At 38.6% G+C, this 23,804-nt stretch overlaps 5 protein-coding genes across 7 annotated transcripts; 2 read left to right on the forward strand and 3 right to left on the reverse strand.

The window, feature by feature from the left end:
• The first annotated feature begins 4,894 nt into the window (after window positions 1-4,894).
• On the forward strand, window positions 4,895-6,558 carry LOC103338667 (homeobox protein knotted-1-like 1). 3 transcript variants are annotated; one of them, XM_089042007.1, is made up of 4 exons: window positions 4,895-5,192; window positions 5,485-5,601; window positions 5,989-6,133; window positions 6,275-6,558. In XM_089042007.1, exons 1-4 carry the CDS (start codon window positions 5,049-5,051, stop codon window positions 6,343-6,345), a joined length of 477 nt encoding a protein of 158 aa, XP_088898133.1. In that variant the 5' UTR covers window positions 4,895-5,048; the 3' UTR covers window positions 6,346-6,558. The 3 variants fall into 3 exon arrangements, with proteins under 3 accessions (XP_088898133.1, XP_008240118.2, XP_008240119.2); XM_008241897.2 differs by having other exon boundaries at window positions 4,901-5,192; window positions 6,246-6,555; XM_008241896.2 differs by lacking the exon at window positions 6,275-6,558 and having other exon boundaries at window positions 4,896-5,192; window positions 5,989-6,159.
• Window positions 6,559-6,662: 104 nt separating this feature from the next.
• PYD1 (pyrimidine 1) lies at window positions 6,663-9,695 on the reverse strand. Its single transcript, XM_008241895.3, has 7 exons — window positions 9,092-9,695; window positions 8,397-8,660; window positions 8,128-8,298; window positions 7,793-7,905; window positions 7,522-7,708; window positions 7,138-7,247; window positions 6,663-7,023 (listed from the first exon to the last, which is right to left on the reverse strand). The coding sequence occupies exons 1-7, from the start codon at window positions 9,365-9,367 to the stop codon at window positions 6,867-6,869; spliced, it is 1,278 nt and encodes a 425-aa protein (XP_008240117.2). The 5' UTR covers window positions 9,368-9,695; the 3' UTR covers window positions 6,663-6,866.
• Window positions 9,696-11,964: 2,269 nt separating this feature from the next.
• Window positions 11,965-13,262, reverse strand: LOC103338665 (mitogen-activated protein kinase kinase 9-like). Its single transcript, XM_008241894.3, has one exon. The coding sequence runs from the start codon at window positions 13,132-13,134 to the stop codon at window positions 12,160-12,162; it is 975 nt and encodes a 324-aa protein (XP_008240116.1). The 5' UTR covers window positions 13,135-13,262; the 3' UTR covers window positions 11,965-12,159.
• Window positions 13,263-15,746: 2,484 nt separating this feature from the next.
• On the forward strand, window positions 15,747-21,145 carry LOC103338807 (potassium channel SKOR-like). The gene is made up of 11 exons (XM_089042006.1): window positions 15,747-16,071; window positions 16,920-17,208; window positions 17,294-17,633; window positions 17,744-18,039; window positions 18,432-18,512; window positions 18,675-18,773; window positions 19,275-19,499; window positions 19,627-19,815; window positions 19,960-20,035; window positions 20,154-20,448; window positions 20,817-21,145. The coding sequence occupies exons 1-11, from the start codon at window positions 15,803-15,805 to the stop codon at window positions 20,953-20,955; spliced, it is 2,298 nt and encodes a 765-aa protein (XP_088898132.1). The 5' UTR covers window positions 15,747-15,802; the 3' UTR covers window positions 20,956-21,145.
• A 582-nt stretch (window positions 21,146-21,727) lies between these two features.
• Window positions 21,728-23,044, reverse strand: LOC148915453 (uncharacterized). Its single transcript, XM_089041918.1, has one exon. It carries the CDS (start codon window positions 23,042-23,044, stop codon window positions 21,728-21,730), a length of 1,317 nt encoding a protein of 438 aa, XP_088898044.1.
• Window positions 23,045-23,804: the final 760 nt, after the last annotated feature.

A 23,804-nucleotide genomic window follows, 5' to 3' on the forward strand; every position in this document is an offset into this window, starting at 1 on the left:
AAGATCACTACTCCATATTCTCTCGAGCAACCCGAAGAGAGCTATAGTGCCACACAAACTAAACCCATAGTGCCACACCGGCTAAACTTGAAATCGACACAACCTAGCATCATCCCCACGTCGTAGTTTCGAATCTATATTGAAGGTTGACAATTGGAGCCAAATCCTTGTATACATAGGCCAAAAGACGACAATTATATCATGGCGACGGTAGCATTTCAGGACGACTGCTTTTACAGCACAAAACAAAAAACAACGAATCGATCGATAGAAAAGGGCGGGAAGGAGAGGAAAGGGATCTTTAAGTTCAAGCAATTGGGTGACTAACTAACTCCTTCAATCAAAACACAGAAAAGAACTATCCTTGATCATTGCCTATCACGTCAGTGTATAATTAATTGGCTGGCTCACAAATTAGCAGCAGATAATAATTAAGGAAAATGAGAAATAGATATATATATTGAAATGTTTAATTCTGCCATGCAATGGAACATATATATATATATATATATATATAGTCGTGGCAAATAAATACGACCGCACTACAACATTATTCCTTCCCGGGTTTTATTGAACCCTGCTATAATACATACTTTTCTATAAATATTTAAGAAATAAAACTTTTACATTTTTAATTCTCACTATAATATATAATATATAATTAAATAATTATTTAGTTATGAATGGGGGACTTCTTTCTAGCTGGGGTGTAATCCATGACCAGTAAGTCCAAGTCTTCTCCCCTCATGAGATTAGTCTCTTGCTTTGTTTTGGTTTTGGTAGTTTTGGTAGTTTTGGTCTTGGCGGCTTCATCTTCAACAAGACTTGCAACTTCGTCATTAACTCCTCCTGTTCCTGTACCTATATATAGGCGTGAGTGACAAGAAGAAGAAAAAGAATGTCATGTTATAAATAATTGAAGGACTTAATTTAAATATGTTTTTGACAATTAGATATCATGAACATGATCAACAAGAATAGTTTTAATTTGAGAGTTAACCAAATATAATGTTTACCATCATCAGCTATATATACGACGATGAATAGCAGCAGCAGCAGCAGCATAAATGCAACCAGAGCAGTATTAATGCGCAGCTTGTTATTCATCCCAAAAGCCATTAATTGCAACTGTGCCGATAGAGGAAGACAGTCCACACCTTTTTGCCTCTTCCTCTTATCTCTATATATTTATATGTGTGTGTGTGTGTGTTGATGGCCTGCGCTGCCTGTATATATACGATTCTTGCCTTGGACAGGTGGGGCAAGTGGATGTTGGAGTAAGTTAGCGTAGGCATAAGCAAAACCAGAAGTTTTGAACGTATATAACAAATTCATATATATATATATATATATATATATATCAACTCCTGTCTTCAGTCACATCTTGGTACGGAGATACTAGCGAGAAACAGTACGTACTGTTACTCTATAGCTATTTTTCTTGAATATAATATGGATACATGCTTCTTTAAATATATGTATATATATATATATATATGTGGATGGATGCATGCCTTTAATATATGCAGTACTACTTCCACCATGCACACATCATGCATGCACTGAGAAAGAAGAAGAAGAGCCCTATATAATTTATTTACCATTGGAAAGTCCTGAAGTTGATCCTTCCTACCTTGATGTTTCAGTGTTACATATATACGCATATAATTAATATTAGAGGAGGGCGATGAGCCAACATGCAAGCACAGACAGACAGACACACACACACACACATATATAGTTGCAATTGATCATCGTCGTACCGTAAGTACGTTGTTGTATTCCTTACAGTACTGTCAATGAAGATTACATGGAGATGGAGATGCAGATGGAGATGTTAACATATTACACATAGCCAAGTTATTAATTAGCTAAACTAAGACCTTACCTTAATTCCTTCCCCGTCCTGGATATATATATGCTTCGGATCCAACAGTAGTATTAATGGAAAAGCTTAATTCGAAGAGAATTTAGGGTAAATATAATATAATATTCTTAGTCTCTGATAGATTGGCACTTGGCACACAATTAATTTGGAAAGCCAGCTCATATATCATCATCTCTGTTCCTTCCTGTACATGCAAATTGCAATGCAGACCATGTCAACCTCAAAACAAACCCAATCATCGTTCACCTCCAAAGCACATGGTCCATCGCGAGCATCACGTGAAGTATTTATATATATGCATGAATTTGGCTCGTAAAGTCCTAATTGTACACATATATAAATAAACCCATAAAAATTATCACATGGCCAGATATCTGCTACGTACCTAGGCTAGCTCTGATCCCCCATGTCAAATCATTTAGTCATAATCTTCAATTTTCAGCTTGTTATATTATATCATATCATATCAGCCATATATCTGCTTGCTATATATGCATGTATGTATATATATGGGGGGTGCCCGATGCATATCAAACCTTCCAACATGGATGCTGTTTAACTGCAGAAACCCACATGTATGTGTTGGTTATTGCCACTGTCTGTTGTAGACAAGATAAGCATCCTATGGTCCGCTGTGTAGCGACAGATTCTTTCTGATATATATGTATATACGTGGAAAGCTCACGACTCATGAATTTGCAACTCTTCAATTCAATCATCAATCATCAGTCATGACCAAATTACCATACTAATTAACGACTAGGGCGTGTTATCTCAACAAATATATGGGCTCAATTGTTGTGCCAGAGCCAGAGATAAATCTAAAGATGGGCTGGGTTTGGACGACATTGGGCTAGCTTTAAGTTTTTTAAGAGGACAAGGAGAGGAGAGGAGAGGATCACCCAACCCAACCCAACAAAAGATTTAAGATAGCATTGCAATTTGCATGTATCCTGCTGCGCATGCCCAAAAGGACTAGGTATAAGGCAGTCTATTATTCATAGAATCATAGGCCGTAATTAGGGCCATCCAGTATCTCATATACTATTACTAGTCTAATACTACCACCTCATGCACGCTGAACAATGACCTTTGGGTTTTTACATTACATACTACTATTACTAGTCTAAGACCAACTATTTTTCGGAATTATCACGTTTCACAAGTCTAGCATAACGTAATATAAAAGGGCATGCATAATATACAAGTAGCTAGTAAAGTATTCTAGCATAACATAGATTATAGGGTAACAGATTAAGTTAAAATGTGTTATAACATGAGGAGAGAGATAAGAAAATAGGGTCGGGGCATGAAAACTATTTATCTCTTAGGGCATTTTCATCCATTTTCCATGGCAAAAAATAAGGGAAACAATGGCTGTTACTATTCACATGAATAGTGCTTGCCCTTGCAATTTTATTTTTTGGTTTTCCACCCATTGCCATGGCAACCACTATTCATATGAGATATAAGAATATGAATTTGTATAGAGTTTTGGTGTGGGAAGTGAAGAATATGACAAGGTATTTATAAATAATTAAAAAAAATTAAATTTTTTTGGTTTTTTGGTTTTTTTTTTCTTTCCAAATTTTGGGTTATTTAAATTGGTTGCTAACGTCAGCATTAAGTCAGCTTACCTAAGCAGCAGCCCAAGCAAGTCTTGCCTTTGGACTTGCCCGGGCTAGTGGAGCCCAGCTCTTGCCCTAGCAAGACTTGGGCGTTGAAAACCGGATTGGGGGCCTTTTGCTTGAGTTGGGGCCTCCCGGTTGAACTGCTCTTACAATCATTAGTAGATCTGTATAAATGAAAACGTAGTCCACATATATAATTTAGGGTTATTTGTTGAAATACCCTATGTGGTTTCAAAATTGTCTCAGGTTGCCCCTTGAAGTTTATAATGACTCAACGCCCCTCTCTGAACTTCCATTATGCGACCAAGGTTGCCTCATTCTGTTAGTTTTCAGAGAAAAATTGTTAAATCAGCTGATGTGGAAGCAATGTGGCATTTCAACTTGGGGTATATGGTCATTTCGCATGTACTCACCCATCAGTTGTATTTAGCCCGCCAATTTGCCCCAATTCTTCCCAAAATCAAAACCCTAATTTGAGACCTGCAACAAAGCGACTGGAGAACCCTAAATCGGCGTGTGCAATAACCAAATGATGTGAAATCCTAAAACCAGTCTGATCTTGTGTTAAAATAAAGATTATGAACAACTTTAACTACAAATTAATCCATTATAGATAGATAGATAGGCAGATATATATATATATATATATCTGCCTTTGATTACCAGTTAGTTTGGTTGTATGATATATTATATATAAAGGAAAATGGTTGAATAATAATTTATTAAAAGCTTTTGGTGGATCAATTAATGTCTGGGTACGTACGTACATAATCTATGATACCATATATATCACAGGCACAGCAATGAAGGGTCATTTTCGTATGAGTGCATCCACAGTAGTGGAAACATTCTCTTCCTCAAATAAATGTGAGCAAACATTGATAAAAGAAAGCAGCCTTGATACATCAACAGTGGGGAATTTGGAAGTACTGCTTGAAAAAGTGAGGGATTGACTAGTAAAAAAGGAAACTTATATAAAGACACGCAATGCAGACGGATGAATAGGAAGAAACGTACCAGCAAAGTCCCCGCAGTTCGAGAAACCCCTTTGATATGTTACTTTCTTTCATGTATAAAGACAGAAAAAGAGAGAGAGAGAGAGAGAGAGAGAGAGAGAGAGAGAGAGAGAGAGAGAGAGAGAGATTTCAAAGGCCAAAAACCCACACCCCAATTACGCATTAGTGTTTCTGACCGACTGATCATGATGAGAGACTGATCAAATTAATATATGAAATATAAATTATATGCATGCATGAGTCATTCCAGTGGTGAATTCCAAAAATGGGAGCGTCTGTACTCTCTTTGCACTGATCACTTAGTTGTAATATATAATATATATAGAGAGAGAGAGTAACAGTACTAGTAGACTAGTATATATATAGTTAATGTGAACAAAAATGGTAAGACTGGTATGATGCATAATTGTTGTTAGTGCAGTCCAGAGAATTTGTATTTGCTTATACTTATAGGTATATATAGCTAGAGTCGATCTCCTCTCCAGGGTACGTTAGAAGATTTGTAATTATAATATGGAAGGAGCTTTGAGTAGTTCTACTACTTACAAGGAGAAAGAAAAACAAGAGAATGTTGAAGATCATGAGATCCTCAAAAACAGAATCTCTACCCATCCCTTATATGGGCTGTTGGTTGAAGCTCACTTGGATTGTTTGAAGGTCTCTCTCTCTCTCTCTCTCTAGATCCCTCTCCCACTCCCTATGTTTGCGTGTTTGTAGTGTGTAAATTGATTTGCAGTGAAGGTTATTATAGCTACAATACAAGTTTGGTTAAGGCTTAAATATATGCCTTGTTGGGGTATACCTAGCTTGCTTGCACAATCTGTATATGTGCCTTCTATCTGATACAAAATAGGGCATCCATCCTCCTGCTGCCTGCATATATTCTTATTAATTACTAATTAATTAGATCCGTCGTGGTCTTCTTCTTCTTCTTTCAAATCTTCATCAGGTCGGTGGAATTAGTGGTGACCTAGACCTGGAGGGAGATGTTAGCAGAGATATGAAGCAGCTTGACAACAAGTACAAGGCCAGTGAAAATCGACAATCTGACCTCGATCACTTCATGGTAATTAGTTAAAATTGATCCCTCTTCACATATATTAACCTTATCCTTCTCTCTTGTGTGCTAGCTCCATCATCGTACACACAAATTAATGCACACCACGAGTAGAGTAGCTAGCTAGTGGTAGTACGTACTCAAGGAAGTTAATTAATACCCCAAATTAATGCACACTAAGTCTTTACAGTAACGCATGCAATTAACTGTGTAGATATAAAGACCAAGAAATATGAGCTGGATGCATATATCTATAATTAAATATATTGCTGTCTCTGTTCTAAACAAAAATTATTAATTATTATTACTTGTCTGGTACTGGACTGGGACTGGGACTGGGACTGTAACTGGGACTTGGACTTGGACTGGGGTATGTATAATATATTATTGATTCAGGAAGCATATTGCTTGGCACTTGGGAAGCTGAAAGAAGCAATGGAGGAACCGCAGCAAACGTCGATGGCCTTCATAAGTAACATGCACCTGCAACTCCAGGAGCTAACAGGATCTCATCAACCTGAACCGGCCACCTCACTTTCCGGTCAGTCTGTTGACCATCTAAATTAAACACACCCACACCAACCACATGCATATACAAATATAATACTATAGCTAGTTAATTTCTGTGGTGAATTAATCTTGTAATATCGTAGGTGAAAGCTACAATTGATTGTGCCTGCAGTCTGCAGACGGGCAAAAGGGCAGGAGGATGCAGTGCTTTCATGGAACCTGATGAATTTTTCCAGAATATAATTTTTATATATATGGTATGATATTTGCCTCCAATCCAATCACGTTTGTGAGTTGTGACACACTCGTGCGCAACATGGCATGTAAAATTTGGTCCTTAATTTTAATTATGCGTCTATCTCAAGCTGTTTCATTTATTAGTCTGATATTTCCAGGGAATCAACCAAATTGAACGAAGCTGGTTTTGTATTCACCAACCAATCTATTTCCAATGCATTATTTTTACTAACAATAGCACAATCGATTTATTTATAAATACGTCTGGACTCTGGAGGATAATATAGATTTTTCATGCTTCGTCAGAAACTGAAACCAGAAAAAAAAGAAAAAAAAAACTAATTAGCTTGATTGGATGGTTTGGAAAGTACATATCTTAACAAGTTATTACATCAACTGAGATGTTCATACATACAGTTCATTTCTCCAAATTAAAAGAAATTTGGGCTAAACTCTACACCAGAAAAAAAATGAACATCCCATATATTTCAATCATATGCCGGCCAACGCTTGTATGGTTGTGTAATTTAGTTGGAAACCATGCTTTCAGTCTCTTTGACGAAGCCGTCTCCTGTCCACTCCTTGTCCGATTGCAAACCTTTCCGGACAGCTTTCCTCTGTTGTATTGCTTCTTGTTGCCTTCGTACTAAATCAGTATGTGTTGTAAAATATTCAAGGGAAACCCTGCATATTCATTGAAAAGAAAAGACGGACCGAAAATATCAGTATACTCGATTTTTCACCTGAAATTATAATTCTGTTTAGACGTAACATTCATTCTAAAAAGAAATTGCCTACCCCCTGAAATCTTCTATAGATGAGAAATTGTGTAGTTTCATAAAATCCTGAAGCTCAGAACAGAGTTTTTTCACCATACCATATCCGTGCATCATGACCCCAGTACAGACCTGCAAGAGCAATCACAGAATTTTATTTCTTCTACAGTCAAGTAGTATTGAGCCTCAAACTGTTTAGGCCGGTCCTGCCACTTATCATGGCATGGTGCCTAACATAACATGTGCAGAATAACCTCAAAATCTGTACATTACTAAGTCAATTATGGAGATTAACACTATTGGCCACGAAGTCAAATCGTGTGTGTTGAAGGTTTTAGAGTCCATTACTACACATAATTGTAGAGAGTAATATACAAAAACTACAAAATTTAGTTTCACAACATACCTGAACAGTATTTGCTCCAAGCAGAATAAATTCAGCAGCATCACCACCGGACTCAACACCCCCAATACCAGAAAGTGAGTAATCCTTATCACCAAACTCTGATTTCATCATTTTTGCAATATTCATCACTTTTGCAAGTGCAATAGGATGAACTGCCTTAGAAGAATAGCCTCCGGGAGTTGAGTATCTGACAGAAAATTAGGCATGTTTTCCTGAGATAAATGACAAGTCAAACTAAATAATATAATATTTCTAGTTTCAGCATGCATACCCCTCCACACAAGGTTCAGGCCGTAAGGTAGTTAGATTGATCCCCATTACACTCATGATTGTATTAATAGCGGCCACCCCCTCACATCCTGAGCTCAGAGCCACTCTAGCTGGCTACAAACAAAAGGATAAATGATACGAGGAAGATTATAATAGAATTTACTGTAAATGATAGTGATAAACGTCTTGTAGCATACATCTAAAGGAAAAAGAGAAGAAATATGAAATAGTAAAGAAATGAAACTGCTGTTAATTTAGACCTGTTCATTTTGAATTTTTCTGAACAAGAACACATCTTTAAGTAATGCAAAAGTGGGAGAAGTTAAGCAAGCTGACCTGTGTGATGTCGGTGACGTTAGGAGTCATCTTAGCCCAAACAGGAATTGTAGCTTTGGCATTAATCCATCCACAGACTTCTTCCAAAAGTGCGCAGTCTTGGCCAACTGCAGCACCCATCTTGCGTTCTGGCATACCATGAGGACAGGAGAAATTGATTTCAAAGGCATCCTAAGAAAAAAGATCAGATGTTAGATGACAAATGCTGCAAGCTCCAAGCTCAAAGTAGGAAAATTGTAATAGAAACTTAGTTAATTGCTATATCTTACAACTCCAGTTTGCTCGACACGGTCAATAAGTTCCTCCCAGCCAGCTTTGTTATATTCCTCCATAATTGAAGCAATCAGAATCCTGTCTGGATACTCTTGTTTTAATTGCTTGAATTCTTTCAACATGATTTCAAGAGGTCGATCACTTATCAGTTCTATGTTCTCCCACCCAATAATTTGCCCTTTGGGTGAGCCATTTGCATCTGCTCGTAGCCTAGCATATCGAGGAGTGACATTTTTTACTTTTGCTGCGTCCAGTGACACCTATCAAAACGTAAGTTAAGATTGAATGCAAAAATTGCAACCCACATACAAGACAGAAAATGACTCAATATCCAGCAATGGAAATGGTTCAGCTACGGAAATGACCTCAAAATTCGTTTTGAAGAATTAAGGTCTGCAACAAAGTTCAGAAAATGGGCTTTCCCCAAAATCAATGAATCTGAAGATGTTCAACATTATTGTCAATTGATTTTAAGTCATTCAGGTAGAATGGCACTAGCTACACAAAATCAAAGATATCAAAAGCAGTACCTTTGCTAAACAAATTCTGGATTTTCACATACTTTCTTCCAAATTTCTCAGTAACCAACCAAACAGATGAATAAGCTACCATCAATCAGCAGCACTAGCTCACAATTTTATAATTCAAACTGAGGATCCGAACACAGAAATAAAAGAAGAGCAAGACTTACAGTTTTGGCAATCACAGCACCCCACCCTTCATCAAACGCCCTCTTCATGACCGTATAGTTTGTACCGGGTGGACCGGAGCCAATAACAAAGGGATTGGGCATGTGCAAACCATTAACAGTAACACTAAGATCAGGCTCGGCCTTGGTCTCAGACTCAGAGGCAAACACCCTAAACCCAACTCTGTTAGGCCGAGTCAAACCCAACTCTGGACGAGTCCTGGAAAATTCAGCAACTGGGTTCTTGCCTCTGATCTGAGTAAAACTGAGAGACGCCATGGATCAAGAATTTTCAGCTAACTCTTGTGCAAGTAGTCTCGAGGTGTGAAAAACAAGACCGAGAAGAAGAAGATGATGATGATGATCAAGATTGAATCCGAGTTAAAAATATTCAGTGGGCTCTATGAGAACGTGGAGTTATAGGAATCAATTGCGTCTTCTAGCATTTGGTTGAATTTGATGGTGCAAAGTTTGAATATTTTAATGCCCAAAGATTAGATTAGAGGGACTGCATGTTGATGGCGACAGATGGGATTGGCAGAAGATAGATTAACTTCATTTTTTACCATTTTCGTTTGTTAACTCAGTCGCCCAATGCTCCCTGACCCTGCGCGGCTGTGCCAAATAAAAGGATTCTACAACCAAAATTACCAAATCAATTACATATTAAAAAATTAAATTAAATCCAAATCTTTATTAACTAAAATTAGGAGTTTTTATCATTTTATCCTGCCACCTATAAATCCTTTTTTCTTTTCAATTACGGGAGGGCCAAAACTAAACAAAGTAAAAGGTTGCAGTTTGTACTGGACATCTTGCATGAGCTTTTTGTTTTTTTCGGTCATGAGCAGCGACGCGTCAATGCGACTGTACGAGTAAGAAACTCACGTGGCTTGCAAAATCTGACGAATTTTATCCTTCTGGGCACTGAGGAGGAGGACAGCTAACGCCCAACAAGTGTGAATTGAATTACAAGAATTTCAAGGCCCAAAAACAAAAGAGTTTCTAAGGCTTCGTAATGCAGCTGGGCTAACTTAATTGCTCTCAAACATAAAAAGCTCCAGTCCATGTAATTGATTGGGTCAAGTTCACTATGCCCATTAAAAATGAGTTGGATAGTCTCTTTCTTCTTCTTTTTTATTATCGAGGATCCATTCTTTTCTTTTTTGGAGGTTTGCTACCCAACTTTTGTGGTTGGGGGACTTACTAACCGAACGGTAAGGGGCGTGTTTTGTGCGACTTCACCCACTATGCCTCATTTCAGAAGGTTTTAATTAAACAATCAATCACTTTAATGTCTAATTTAATTACAAGCTCACATTATTATACTCGGCCTTTTTTTTTTCCTGCTCTTTTTCATGTGTCTAATAAATAGTCGCTTTTTTCTTTTTGAGAAGATTTTCGTTTTCTTCCTAATTATTCTAATATATAAGAAATGAAATATATTCGAACTTCGATGTCAGTGATTATTCTGAACAACTGACATCACCACATATGTAATGAATTTTACTTTTTCAGAAAGAAAGTTGAAATGAATAACATTAGAAGTTAAGGTATTTAGATGATGACATGAAACATGATTGATGGCCCCTCAAGACTAAAGTTGGGGTGTATCGTGAGACAAAGGGCGTTGCGGGTTCATGCACGGGCAACAGGACAAGCTTTGATTTTGACATGTATTTCTCAACTTTGTAGGAAGTTTATTTACCGACTCGTCATATTTTTCTATTTTTATTTCTAGGATCGAAGCTGTCGCGAAGCAGCGCACCCAACTTTCGTGCCATGATGATAGCACACACTTGCGCCAAATTTGTTATCCACCGGATTAGGTTGGCGGGGCAGCCAATCATATAATAATATATTTATGTATAAATATGGACCACCAGATCATCTTCCAGCTGGAAAAAAACAACAAATATCATTGAACGGCTAGGATCGTTTCCCAAAAGAAAAAAAGTTTATAATCTTTATCTGTGATGTCACATGTATCTGCTTAGAGACGCTTGAACGGGGCATATTCTCTCCATTTATTTTTATATAGCAACTTGGAACTTTGCCACTTGCCAGTGGAGGGCTACCTAGAAACCAACCTCATAAGATATTCATCCAGATTGGATAACAACAAACAATAAGTAAGCACGTTGGTTGGACATTATCATTGTTTAATCTCAATCTTTGTTGTTGGATTTAGGGGTGAATTGTTAGCAGCAGGATCTATTTATTTCTTGCACGCTTTAGCCAAGCTCTTAATTAATTAGGGAAAAATATAAAAAAGAAGAAGAATTGGGGGGTAACGAAAAGATGGCACATTTTTTAAAAATTAATATATATAATTTATTCGGAAGGGAATTTGAAGTTGGGATAAAGGGGCAAGTCCACTCTTTTGATCAATTATGGAGATGGGGATTCGAAGTTGGAGACGTAAGGCGGATTCATAATCATTGACCAACTGATCTAACCCACATATGCAAAATTGACCAAATTTTAAGTGTTTAGGTTTCTAATTGAACTCTCTCTCTCTCTCTGCTAATTCCTACTATCTTCCTATATGGATCCAAATTGACTAGTCTAGTCTTGTACACTAGCTAAGCCTTTTTTTTGGTCTGAGTACACTAGCTAAGCTAGTATGGTTGATCAATTACGTACAACCTCTTTCTTCCTATATGTCATAATCAAAACATACTTGTAATAATCCTCGTGGTCTTTTCCTCGTCAATTTCAACTTGAGTATATGCAACAAGTCCGACTTTTCTTTTCTAGTCACTTGGAAAGTCAGTTAATTAATTTGCCGATGTTCAAGAGCCATAATTAATCAAAGGAATCAGAGTAAATTTGATTTCGATTCTCTTAAATGGAGTTTAATCAACAGATAAAGATTGTGAGGAATTAATTAACTTGATAAAGAAAGAATCCGAATTCGATTCTGGCCCAGTATATACATACAACTCAGAAACCTACAACGGTAACTAGTGTCCAAAAATATTCAGTGCCAAACCCGGCGACCCGACTCCTAATTACAGGCGGATCCACTCGCACGGATATCCGACACTGGACAATTGAACAACCCATCATCAAAAAACGGATATACTCGGATCTTTACAGACGAACGGGTGGGTCAAAAGCTGAGCAGCGGTCCACCGTTTTCCGGACTCCTTCTGCAAGCAACACTCCATGAAACTCCTGAACTCCTCCGACACCCCATCGGGCAAGCTCGGCGGCTCTCCGAAACATATGGCGCACATAAGGGTGGCCCAGTCGGGTCTCTGACCCGGAGGCAAGAACGGAAAGTGACCCATGTAAAGCTCCATCAGGGTCAGCCCCAGGCTCCATATATCACTGGCGTAGCCGTTGTAATTGCCACCGTAAGTGTCCGGGTCGAATCTTTCCGGGCTCATGTAAGCGCAAGTACCCACGTAGGAATTGCAGGCGTCCAAGGTCCGGCACATGATCTTGCTCACGCCAAAGTCGGCGATCTTCACTTCCATGTTGCTGTTGACCAAAAGATTGGTGGGTTTAATGTCGCGGTGGATGATCTTGTGGGTGTGGAGGTAGTTGAGGCCGTTGAGAACTTGGCGGGCGACGTGGGCAAGCTTGGGCTCGGAGAAGGTGCCGTGGGCTTTAAGCAAGGTCTCGAGGGTGCCGGAGTCCATGTACTCCATGACGATCCCGATATCTCCCGACGGCTTCTCAAAGATTGCGTGGCAGCGGACGACGTAGGGAGAGTCCGTGCGGCGGAGGATCTCCATCTCGCGGAAGATCTGACGGCGGACGGTGGGGTCGGAGTCGCCGTAGACGAGTTTGAGAGCGTAAGTGGTGGAAGTGCGCTTGTGGCGTACCTTGTAGACGGTGCCGCCGTTACCGTGGCCGAGCACTTGCAGTGTGTCGAGATCGGCGGCGGAGATAGCGGCGGAGGAAGAGTTGTTTGTGAGGGCGGTGGTGGCGGCGGCTGTGGGAGGAAGGGGAAGGGCGAAACGTGGGCGGCACTCGGAGGGTTCGGGCAAGGGTAGGCGGAGATTAAGCTGTCGGCGTTCTCGTATGAGAGCCATTTGTTTTGGGGGTTTGTGGGTGGTGTTGGTGTGGAGTCGAGTACTTAGTTTTTGTTTTCCTTTTTCCTTATATAAGTAAGAAGTGAGAAAAAAAGCACGTGCGGACCAAAGCAGCCGGCGTAGGAGGCTTCATGGATAGAGAGGAAGGATATGGGATCCAATTTTTTAATATTTTTATTTTGTTTTATAAGAGGATGTGGGCTCCATTGCTGTATATACAATTATAGATCTTTCAGGGATGGATGGGTGTGGTGTGGTGTCCAAGTTTTTTGTGCTACTTGTTTATGTGAGTTTATCCACACGTGATTTAAAGGGCAAGTGGCTAGCCTGCCACCTCATTTTAAAACAAGCCAAGCAACGAACCACTCATAAAAAAAGACAAGCTAATTCTTAATTTGGTATATTTATCTTCCTAGATAGAAAATTAGATTCGTGTCAATGGCGGGTATTATTGTTTTTTCAATAAGAGCTACAGGCCAACTTTAAAAAAAAAATAAAAATAACAATTACAATCCACCCGCCATAGCTATGGTCAGAAAAACTATAAAGTTCGGTACGTTTTGAAGACTATTCGTCATGTACAGCGCCAAATCACCCTCTATGATATCAAGATTCCAATATGCGTGAATAAATTATTAACAGATCACTCTCTTTTATAATGATTGAGTCACATAGTTAATAATAAAATTAAAAATGGAGCTCAATTAAATTAATTTTGTTTAGGGTTCGGAAATTTGAGAGCTGATGTAGATCATGGATACATTAAGCTTGTTTATTTAGGTTAAACAAAAATTAGTTTGCTGTAAGATTAGGAAGTTGGCTCATCAAGTTGCAATTGGTGTGTGCATTGAACTTGGTTTAATCAATGTACCTGAGGTGGCCCTGTGCTGTGCCCCTATGTCTTAATCAACGTCCTTGTTGCGTTTCCTAACTTTTAATATAAAAAAACAGTTATTTTTTTTGTTTGTTTGATTTGATGTTTTAATTTTTTTGATATTATTTGTAGAATTGTAAGATTATAAGTATACGCTCATAACATATTTGAAGTGAGTAATTAAAATGATTAAAATAATATGAGTAAGTACATATTCAAACGTGAATTTCAATTTAAAACGTTAAAAACGTAATAGACTATTATCCATCACATAATCACATTGGTGGATTGATAGCGAGACAAGGATGGCTATTTTATTGTATTTATATATGAAAAAAAAATTCCAAATTGGCTATTATCATCTAAAATATTGATGACTATATTCAGTGCATGAAAGCAACGTCATCATCAACAATAATAATATCATGCTTGACAGTAGCGAGCTCAGACGGAAGCCCTCTCCCTCTCCCTGTAAGCAGCAAGTTGCACGTAACATCAGCAGCAGTCCATGAAAAAGTTTGATTTATTTATTTGGTAAATAACTGTGTGAGCTGTTGCTTGCTTCGCCCTCTACTTCCCTATCAATGTTCGGCCGTCCCAAATCGTATTCAGTGGCGCCCCCACACATGGACTGCTTATGTCAATTAAGTCCACATTGCCATTGTCTTCTTTTATTGGTTCATAATAATTATGTAAAGCCCAAAGGGTCAAGTATGTTTTGACTACTGAAGCCCAAACGCTTAACACCCAAAGTGTAGAGTAGACGGGGGGAGGCCTCAGGAGGCCAACCAAACTCGAAAGATAAGATAGGCCCAAACTTATTTGCAGGTAGGTTGGGTGTTATTAGGATTTGGAACAGAAACGTGTGAATTTGTTTGAGTTTGGTGAATGAATGGGGAAGCTCTGAAACTAGTAAGTTAGTAATCGTAACTATAACCTGATGATGATTAAGTTAGTTATCCATTCACAGTTATAAAAGTTTGAAGAAACACAAGACTAGACTATTTATAGATAGGCAAGATCAGTTTCTAGTTATTCTAGGTTGTAACTTCACGTTTCTATTTAGCATCTGGTTACTAAGAGGTTTAATTAGGGTGGGCTCGTACATGTAGATGGAAATGTATTATCCCCAACACAACAGTAATCTCTCTCTCTCTCTCTTGAGTTTTCTCAGAATATTAATTATTAAAAGCAAAACAAGGAAAAAGGTCAAAGATCTCCTCTTCTGCAGTTTTTCTTCAAAAACTAGATTGCGTTAGGTGGTGTCCCATCCTCCGTCTGAATAAAAGCTCAGTATAAATTCCATGTCCACTCCCCTCCCTTGTAAGTTGTATATGCATTCTTTTTCGTTATGATCAGATCGATACGTCTTCAACTTTAATTTGCAAGCATCTTACTTACACATGTACAAACAAAAAATCACCACCCATAGATGCAGCAGATAATTGGACGGGGAAGATTAATTGGATGTTCTAAAACATTTGGATACCTTAAACAGTACCTGAGTGAACCGAATTCAACCAAGGGAAGCTTTTCTTATCTAAAAAGTACCATTGCCTGGATTCTTTTTGTCACCACAAATTAAGTTACTGTTTTTGCATTAATTCCGATAGTAAATACCGCATTGGCATTAATTACATGTTGGCCTTCCCTCCTTTCACTTTCTTCTCTTTCTTGACACATATAGATATAGCTAGCTAATAAAGTATAGGTGTTGGACAGGACATTATATTATTGGTTTCATTTGAAAAATTGAGAGAGAGAGAGAGAGAGAGAGAGAGAGAGGGGTGAAAAATGCATGGAGCTGAGAGAAGAAGATCAACATCATCAGGAGGAGGAGGTGATCATCATCATCAGGATAATCATGATGATGAGTATGATGAAGATGGAGAGTCGACGTTTGAGGTTGAGGATGAGGAGGTGCTTTCAACAACACCCTGGTGGTGGTGGTGGACAAGGCGTTTCACTTTCAGCAATACCGACTCCAGTCTCACAATTACTGGTTCTAGATCATCTGCTGCATCTTCCTTTTTCGATCGTCTCGTCATTCATCCTGATAACTGGTAGTATGGTACTTTCAATTTCTGTCTATTAGCTAGTTTAAATTTCTGTGCATGAAACACCATGGTCATGGTGTTGTCCTTTGCCTCGGATGCAGCCATAATTCTAAAATGTGGTCTACAATTAATCCTGAGAAACCTACTTATTTATCATTATGAAATTAAGTAATATTCTATATTCTACACACGGAAGGAGTAGTGGTGTAAATTAGAGTAAATTGAACATAAGATTTTGGGTGCTTAGTAGACGTTTTCAGTCACTTGAACTACAAGTTCTATGTAATTCACTTGATTAGACCACAAAATCACCATTTTATTGATGAATGATGTACTTAGTATAATCTTTGTAAACATTAACATTTTGTTGTAAAACAACGTAACGACAATACTACTCCCTTGAAATTTGTAGGCCAAAGTAGAAACCTTTCACAATAATATTTTGTTCTCTCTCTCTCTCTCTTCATATATTTGGGTGAAAAAGAAAAGGTGAAATCACGGAATTCATGACTTTCTATGGAACTTACAAGAAAAACTTTTTGATGTACATAAGGGAGAGAGAAAAAAAAGTAGACACAAAAGGAAAAAGGAACGTTAAGTTGGGCCGGTTGGGTTCAGGTCCAACGTTGTAGTACGTATAGTCCAAAATTGGGCTTAGGCGTCATATTTTAGGATGAAAGAAGTAAGGATATGGCCCACTCCATATTTTGGCGCGAATACATAGCCCGTAAATACAAGCTCGTCCGCTCTAGGCTAGCTTCAGGCCTCTGTGTACGGTTGTGATGTGTGGTTTAAATGAGGCAAAAACTGTGTAGATCAAGTGAGTAAGTTGTATGGTGGAATTGGAAATGCAGGTGGTACGTGGCGTGGACGCATTTCATTCTAATATGGGCAGTCTACTCGTCCTTCTTCACCCCCTTGGAGTTCGGCTTCTTCAGAGGTCTGCCGGAGAACCTCTTCCTGCTCGACATCGCAGGCCAGCTCGCCTTTCTCATCGACATCGTCGTCCGCTTCTTCGTCGCCTACCGCGACTTCCACTCCCACCGACTTGTCTACAATCGCAACCTCATCGCCATCCGCTACTTAAAGTCTCGCTTCTTCCTCGATTTACTGGGTTGTCTGCCTTGGGACGCCATCTACAAGGTAAGCTAGGGCTACAATTAATTAACTTCAATTTCAAATATTAAATTGATTTAATAAATGATATCTTATCTTAATTGCATTGCAGGCTTCTGGAAGAGAAGAGGGTGTGAGGTACCTGTTGTGGATACGTCTGAGCCGAGCATGCCGAGTGACAGAGTTTTTTGAGAAGCTGGAGAAAGATATAAGGATCAACTACCTTTTCACAAGAATTGCCAAGCTTTTTGTTGTGGAACTTTACAGCACACATACGGCTGCCTGCTTCTTTTATTATCTGGCCACAACCATGCCTCCCTCCCAGGAGGGATACACTTGGATTGGAAGCTTGAAGATGGGTGACTATAGCTATTCCCATTTCCGAGAGATTGACCTCTGGAAGCGTTACATCACCTCACTCTATTTTGCTGTTGTTACCATGGCCACTGTTGGTAATTAATCAATTAATTAAGCTTCTTAATTCGTTTCTTATTATATATCCCTGATTTATTTTCAAGATGGGTCATAAATGTGTATGCTTTTTCCTTTTTTTGTTTTCCAGGATATGGAGAGATACATGCAGTGAATGTGAGGGAGATGATATTCATCATGTTTTATGTGTCTTTTGACATGATTCTTGGTGCTTATTTGCTGGGTAACATCGCTGCATTGATTGTGAAAGGATCGAAAACAGAAAAGTTTAGGGACAAGATGACTGAACTAATTAAATACATGAACAAAAACAGGCTTGACAGGGGCATAAGTAAGGAAATTAAAAACCATCTCAGGTTACAGTATGACCGTAGCTACACCGAAGCCACTGTTCTTCAGGACATTCCAGCCTCTATTCGCAGCAAGGTAGTTGTTTAAATTCAGGCTGAAAACTATGGATTTCGAATTTAATCAAATAATATTTTCTTATTCTTGGTTTTCTTTTTTTCTTCTTATTTGACACATTTTGTTCTTAGCCTATGATGCCTTGTCTTCCAGACTCTGCATAATTTTATTTGTACTATAAGAGAACAAGCTTTTTGAATGGTTTTGCATCATTTGGTGAACTATGAAAACAAGAATGTCATCTTAGAAGCTGACCTTCTACAGTCTTGTCTTTAAAGTATTAAAATAAAGATAACCAACATATGAGTTTATTGGTGGCCAAGTAGTATACACTATACAGTTAGGATCTTACTTTTGATTGGCGTACGGCTGATTGTGAAACTGTACTAAAATCTATTGTTTCTTCTTTGTAGATTTCCCAGAAATTATATGAGCCGTACATCAAAGAAGTTCCTTTGTTTAAGGGGTGCTCTTTAGGCTTCATAAAGCAGATTGTAAGCTATTGTCTTCAGTAACTTTATCCTATCTGACGAGCAAAATACCGTCATTGTTGGATATTTTCATCACCTTTGATTATTCATAACATAAATGTTAACAATTCTAGACTTCACTTCTTTTACAGTAGAGGAATCTAACCTAGGTTTCTGGTTTATCAGGCAACCAGAATTCACGAGGAGTTTTTCCTTCCACCAGAAGTGATTATAGAGCAGGGGCAAGCAGTTGATCAACTATATATAGTATGCCATGGTGAGCTGGTATGAGTTACGAATTTAATTGTTTAGTCTCATTATGTCTATACCTTTATTCTGTTTTTAATGCATTTGCAGTACTGTGTTATGTGTTCTCAAACATAATAAAGTCACTCTGTCCAAAATTAATTGTATCAGTTTCTCAAACATTGATCTTTGTGTTGCTCTTAGTATAACACATAAGCTGAATTCATATGAATAATAATATGGTATCATGCATTCATTTGCAGGGTAAATCAAGACAGCAAAGCCTCAAACCCTTCTGGTTGGGCTGGCTGCTACCTTTTGGTTATATATAACAAAGTGAGCACACACACACACACACATGCATGCACACATGACCCACCCTTCTCTGTTTTCCCATATTCATTCTTTTATGTTTACATGTATATATTCATGCATTGACCCCTTAGTAAAGGGTAAAATAATCGCTACTATATGTAGTCTATGCTTACCACAATATGTATTTCTGAATTATTATGTCAATGGATTTGATATTGTCTACAGGAGAAGGTGGGAAGGGATGAAGATAATGAAACTGAAGAGCTCCTTGAGCGTCTGCAAACCTATAGCTCATTTGGTGAGGTTTCCTTTCTTTGTAACACTCCCCAGCCGTATGCTGTTCGGGTTCGTCAACTGTGCAGGGTCTTGCGACTTGATAAACAATCCTTTAGAGAAATCTTGGAGATACATTTTTTAGATGGGCGTAATATCCTAAACAACCTCATTGAGGTAAATAGACTTGGAAATTTTTGTAGTCTTCTTTTTCTTGCTTCCACTCGCAAGAGATGCTGAGTTGTGCCCATGCAATTTGCAAATGAAAAAAATTAATTCCATAAGCTCACTTCCGAACTTGCAGGGAAAAGATTTGAATACCCGGAACAAGCTTTTGGAATCAGATATCATACTATATATTGGAAATCATGAAATGGAGTTAATTATGAAAGTAAATTGTGCTGCTTATGATGGAGATTACTATCGAGTAAAGCGTTTGATTGGAGCAGGAGCAGATCCAAACAAGATGGATTATGATGGAAGGTCGCCTTTGGTATGAATCTAGATGCCCAAGCTACTAATTGATCTTTATAAATTAGAACAATGGTGCTAGAATAACATAAATAACTTCTCCTTGATGACACCCCTACTGATGTGTATGTGTGTGGTTTACTTCATCTTTGTTTGTTTCCCGCAGCTTGTTGCAGCATCAAAAGGGTATGAAGATATCACTTGTTTCCTTATTGATCAAGGAGCAGACGCTGAGATTTCAGGTGATCTTCTAACGAGCTCGGCAAAAAAAATCGACTGGATCATGTATTTTCTGAAGAAATCTTATTAGTTACTACTACTACTATTGTTGATTAACCCTGAATGTTACTGTAATTTTAGATAAATTTGGGAACACTCCTTTGCTTGAAGCCATTAAACATGGGCACGATCAAGTAGCTTCTTTACTTGTTAAGGCGGGGGCGTCGCTTACGATTGATGATGCTGGTGATTTTCTCTGTATTACAGTAGCAAGGAGGAATTTAGACCTTCTGAAAAGGCTCTTAGCCAATGACATTAACCCAAATGCGAAAAATTATGATCAGCGAACAGCGCTTCACGTAGCTGCTTCAGAAGGATTATATCCAATGGCAGAGTTCCTTTTAGAAGCAGGAGCAAGTGTTCTATCAAAAGACAGGTACAATCTGAATGTTCATCTGGTTTGTGAGGCAGGGATGACTGACCTTATGGTCTTCTTGAAACTTTTATTGTTTAAATATCCGCCCAATTGCGTATACCCGAAAGTAACATGATTACTGCCTTCTTTCTGCAACAAACACGTTTAAAACCATTAATAGACGAATTAAAATCTTTATTTAAGCGACCAAGTTGTACTTGTATGTGTCCTGAAACTTTAGTATCTATGCGAATCCGCTGTTGCTTATCCTTAACCATAATTATAACTGGAATACACACACACACGCATATATATTATATAAGCTCCGTTACAAAATAATTCCAACACGCATATTTAACCTTTCTAATTAGTCTACTTCCTGATTGCAGGTGGGGAAGCACTCCACTTGATGAAGCCCGTATTGGTGGAAATAAGAAACTAATCAAACTGCTTGAAGTTGCTAGAGCTTCGCAATTGTCAGAGTTCTCTGATCAATATCATCAAGAAACTACCGAAGCATGTCTATGATCAATGTGTTTTATCGATAATATGTTTATCGATTAAATGATAAATATTTATAGGAGTTGGAACAAAAGTTATGAGATGTTATGTTGATATATGTGTTGAGAATTTTGTTAGAATCTTTAATTCCCCTTTCGATTTTCTAATGTGCGTACCTTGGAATGATGAAATGCATGGATTGAACTATTATTGTTTATCTAGCTTGACAATTCTCAGCGTCAATTATTTTCACTGGTTTTGTAATAACCAAGGACCCGAGTATTAATTAATTAAAGCTCTTGAATCATGGAAGTAATGCATGAATGCATAAAGTAATCTGGATCGGAATAATAAAACAAAAGAAGCACAACTTTTATTCCCAGAGATAGTCTTAGCTATAGGTTACATAAATTAATGCATGAAAGCATGAAAGCAGCTGCATGCAATATTATTGAACCCAAATCACAACAAAAGGAAAACTTAAGACAATGCCACTTCGCAGGGAACACAATTGTATTTAGTGTATGCAACAAGCTTTTTAAACTCATAAGTGACCATGATTGGACGAGTGAAGTCTCATTAGGATTTCCAGTGACGCTACCCACAAACATCAAATTAATTTCACAGGATGATGATCATCATGGAAGCGGTTCTGTTTCTGTCGTGTGGTAGAAGTTGTATAAACTTTTACCACTGTAAAGGCCACCTTCCTTGAGGCAGGTAATAATTGCCGGGGTTTGGCTAATAAGAGTGTCCCGCTGAGAGTAGGAGAAGGGAATGTCGCATGAAGCCTTTGTTGCTACAGTTTCACCGTCACCTTATGCCTTGGCGGCACAACAACCGGGAACCGACGCTCAATTTGAGTTTTTGATTTGAGGTGTTGACCCCACTGGTAGGCTCCGTTAAAGTTACCCGAAACTCGGATGCGGACTCCCTCGTCCTGTACGACGAATGGAGTGTCGGAGGTGAGGGTGGTTTGGATGAAGGCCGTGAAAGAGACGTCGTCGGCACTGGTATTCCAAGTACTAGTCCTTTCGTCTTCATAGAAGAGCTTGAGAGTTTTAGAGGCCGGTATTTGGGGGGAGGGGTTTGCGTATTCTACCTCGGCCATGTTCTGGTCGATCTCGCGGTTATAGATCCTGGCATCGGCCAGGCGGAAATTGAGATCAGAGATGGTCCGGGACATAACAAGCTCTTCGACTGCCAGGTGCGCCTCTGGAGCTGGGGCATTTGTATTTGGAGTATCGGCAGTCAGACAGCTTACATCGTTGTTCCTGTTGCAGAACTTGTTGTTGGCCAGGTTGCGGAGAGCTACAACATTGACGTCGCGGTCGGTATAGGTTTCTAACTTGACTGGCCAAAATAACGTGTTTGAGTCTCGGTTGGTGGTGTCGTCTGAGTCAGCCCAAATCCAGTTGTTGCTAGTATTATCATGACGGCTACTGTTGCGCCTCCAGAACTTTTTAGTGAAGATGGACTTTATGCGAACGCTTCCATCACCGGCGGTGACCACCTTGTTCTCCTTCTCTAGTTCAGTAGGAGCTGTGGCTGAGTACTGCAGATATGGGTGTGTATCAATGATTTGGATGCGGAGGTAGTTGCCAATGCCATTGACGTTGACTTTGAAGGCAAGATGCTCGGGAAGAATCACCAGCGCGTTCCGGTCGATGACTGTGAAGACATCAAAGTTTTGGCTTATAAAGAGGCATTCGTTTGTAGCGGATATCTTTAAATAATGACCGGAGTGCACGTGGCGCAATCGGATTTGGGAGGAGTTTATGTTGTTCATGATGGGCTCGAAGAGCGTACATGACCAAAGGTTTTGATCTGCCTGCCGCTCGTCAGCCCCGGCTACAATCCACCTACTGTTTTGGTCTGCCCTCCTCCAGTATTTGTTGTTGTAGCAGGATCTTATATGCACCAGACCGCGGTTGTTGTTGTTGATTGGTGAGGGCTTCTCCACTTCGACTTGGAACTTTGCGTATGGACTCAGAACCTCCTCTCCGGAGAATTGGAGGATCCCATGCACCCCCTCGATGTCTTTGTGTATGTAGCGCAAGTATCTGTTGTTCGTCTCTGATTTAAGCGCACAAAATTCTGGCAGTTGTAATGCCATTTCTGATGATCTCTCGCTCGCTCTTCAATATGAATATGATTGATTTTTTTTATAAACTCACTTGTCTGTTTCTCTCTCTCGTTTATTGCTTTCCCTAGCTCCAACCCGCTGTGCTATTTATAATGAAGCAAACCCAAACCATTCACTTGCTGATGCAGCTTTCGCTTCTTGTTCTTGCTGTACGTATCCATAGTTGGGTTGGCTCGCGAAAGCGAAACAGAGAAAATTGAAGCCAGCAAAAATAGTCAAGCCAGGTGGCAGTTTTGAAAGGTCAAGTAATAATATTCTTGAAATATAACAAACTAAAGCGTGTGCTTCACGTCTTCAAATAAAACAAGAATAAGCCTAGGATTTTCTTCTCTGTTGTAATGTGAACTTGTAATGTAATTTCTACTACTTGTACTTATGGGCCATAGCCATTTATCAATTATAATTATGTCATTAATTAGGATTCAACAACAAAGTTGTTGAGATGTTTACATACTTTAATTACAGACGTATGACATACTTAGGAGAGTGGTACGTAATTTTAATTGTTCATTTCATATAGACACAATTTCAATTTATTTTTTTATAAATATTTTCTTTTAAGCAAAATCTATCGGTTTTATGTAGGTTTTACAGTTGCAGATGATTGTTTTTAATTTCGACCCTCTACAAACAAATAAATGAAATTAAAAAAAGAAGAAGAGAATATTAATTCATATATTGCAATTTCTTGTGTGAAGCTTTAAAATTAATTTCAAATTAATATTAAATT

The sequence above is a fragment of the Prunus mume genome, linkage group LG7, assembly GCF_029339155.1.
Source record: "Prunus mume cultivar Tortuosa linkage group LG7, ASM2933915v1, whole genome shotgun sequence".
Lineage (NCBI taxonomy): Eukaryota > Viridiplantae > Streptophyta > Magnoliopsida > Rosales > Rosaceae > Prunus > Prunus mume.

Coding starts and splice junctions, on each gene's coding strand:
- LOC103338667 (XM_089042007.1), top strand. CDS start 5,049: ATGGAAGGAGCTTTGAGTAGTTCTACTACTTACAAGGAGAAAGAAAAA. Junction 5,193..5,484: donor CTCACTTGGATTGTTTGAAG/GTCTCTCTCTCT, acceptor AATCTTCATCAG/GTCGGTGGAATTAGTGGTGA. Junction 6,134..6,274: donor ACCGGCCACCTCACTTTCCG/GTCAGTCTGTTG, acceptor TTGTGCCTGCAG/TCTGCAGACGGGCAAAAGGG.
- LOC148915453 (XM_089041918.1), bottom strand. CDS start 23,044: ATGGCATTACAACTGCCAGAATTTTGTGCGCTTAAATCAGAGACGAAC.
- LOC103338665 (XM_008241894.3), bottom strand. CDS start 13,134: ATGGCTCTCATACGAGAACGCCGACAGCTTAATCTCCGCCTACCCTTG.
- LOC103338807 (XM_089042006.1), top strand. CDS start 15,803: ATGCATGGAGCTGAGAGAAGAAGATCAACATCATCAGGAGGAGGAGGT. Junction 17,209..17,293: donor CTTGGGACGCCATCTACAAG/GTAAGCTAGGGC, acceptor ATTGCATTGCAG/GCTTCTGGAAGAGAAGAGGG. Junction 18,513..18,674: donor TAGGCTTCATAAAGCAGATT/GTAAGCTATTGT, acceptor CTGGTTTATCAG/GCAACCAGAATTCACGAGGA.
- PYD1 (XM_008241895.3), bottom strand. CDS start 9,367: ATGGCGTCTCTCAGTTTTACTCAGATCAGAGGCAAGAACCCAGTTGCT. Junction 7,906..8,127: donor ACGTCACCGACATCACACAG/GTCAGCTTGCTT, acceptor TTTTGTTTGTAG/CCAGCTAGAGTGGCTCTGAG. Junction 7,024..7,137: donor TCTATAGAAGATTTCAGGGG/GTAGGCAATTTC, acceptor ATGAATATGCAG/GGTTTCCCTTGAATATTTTA.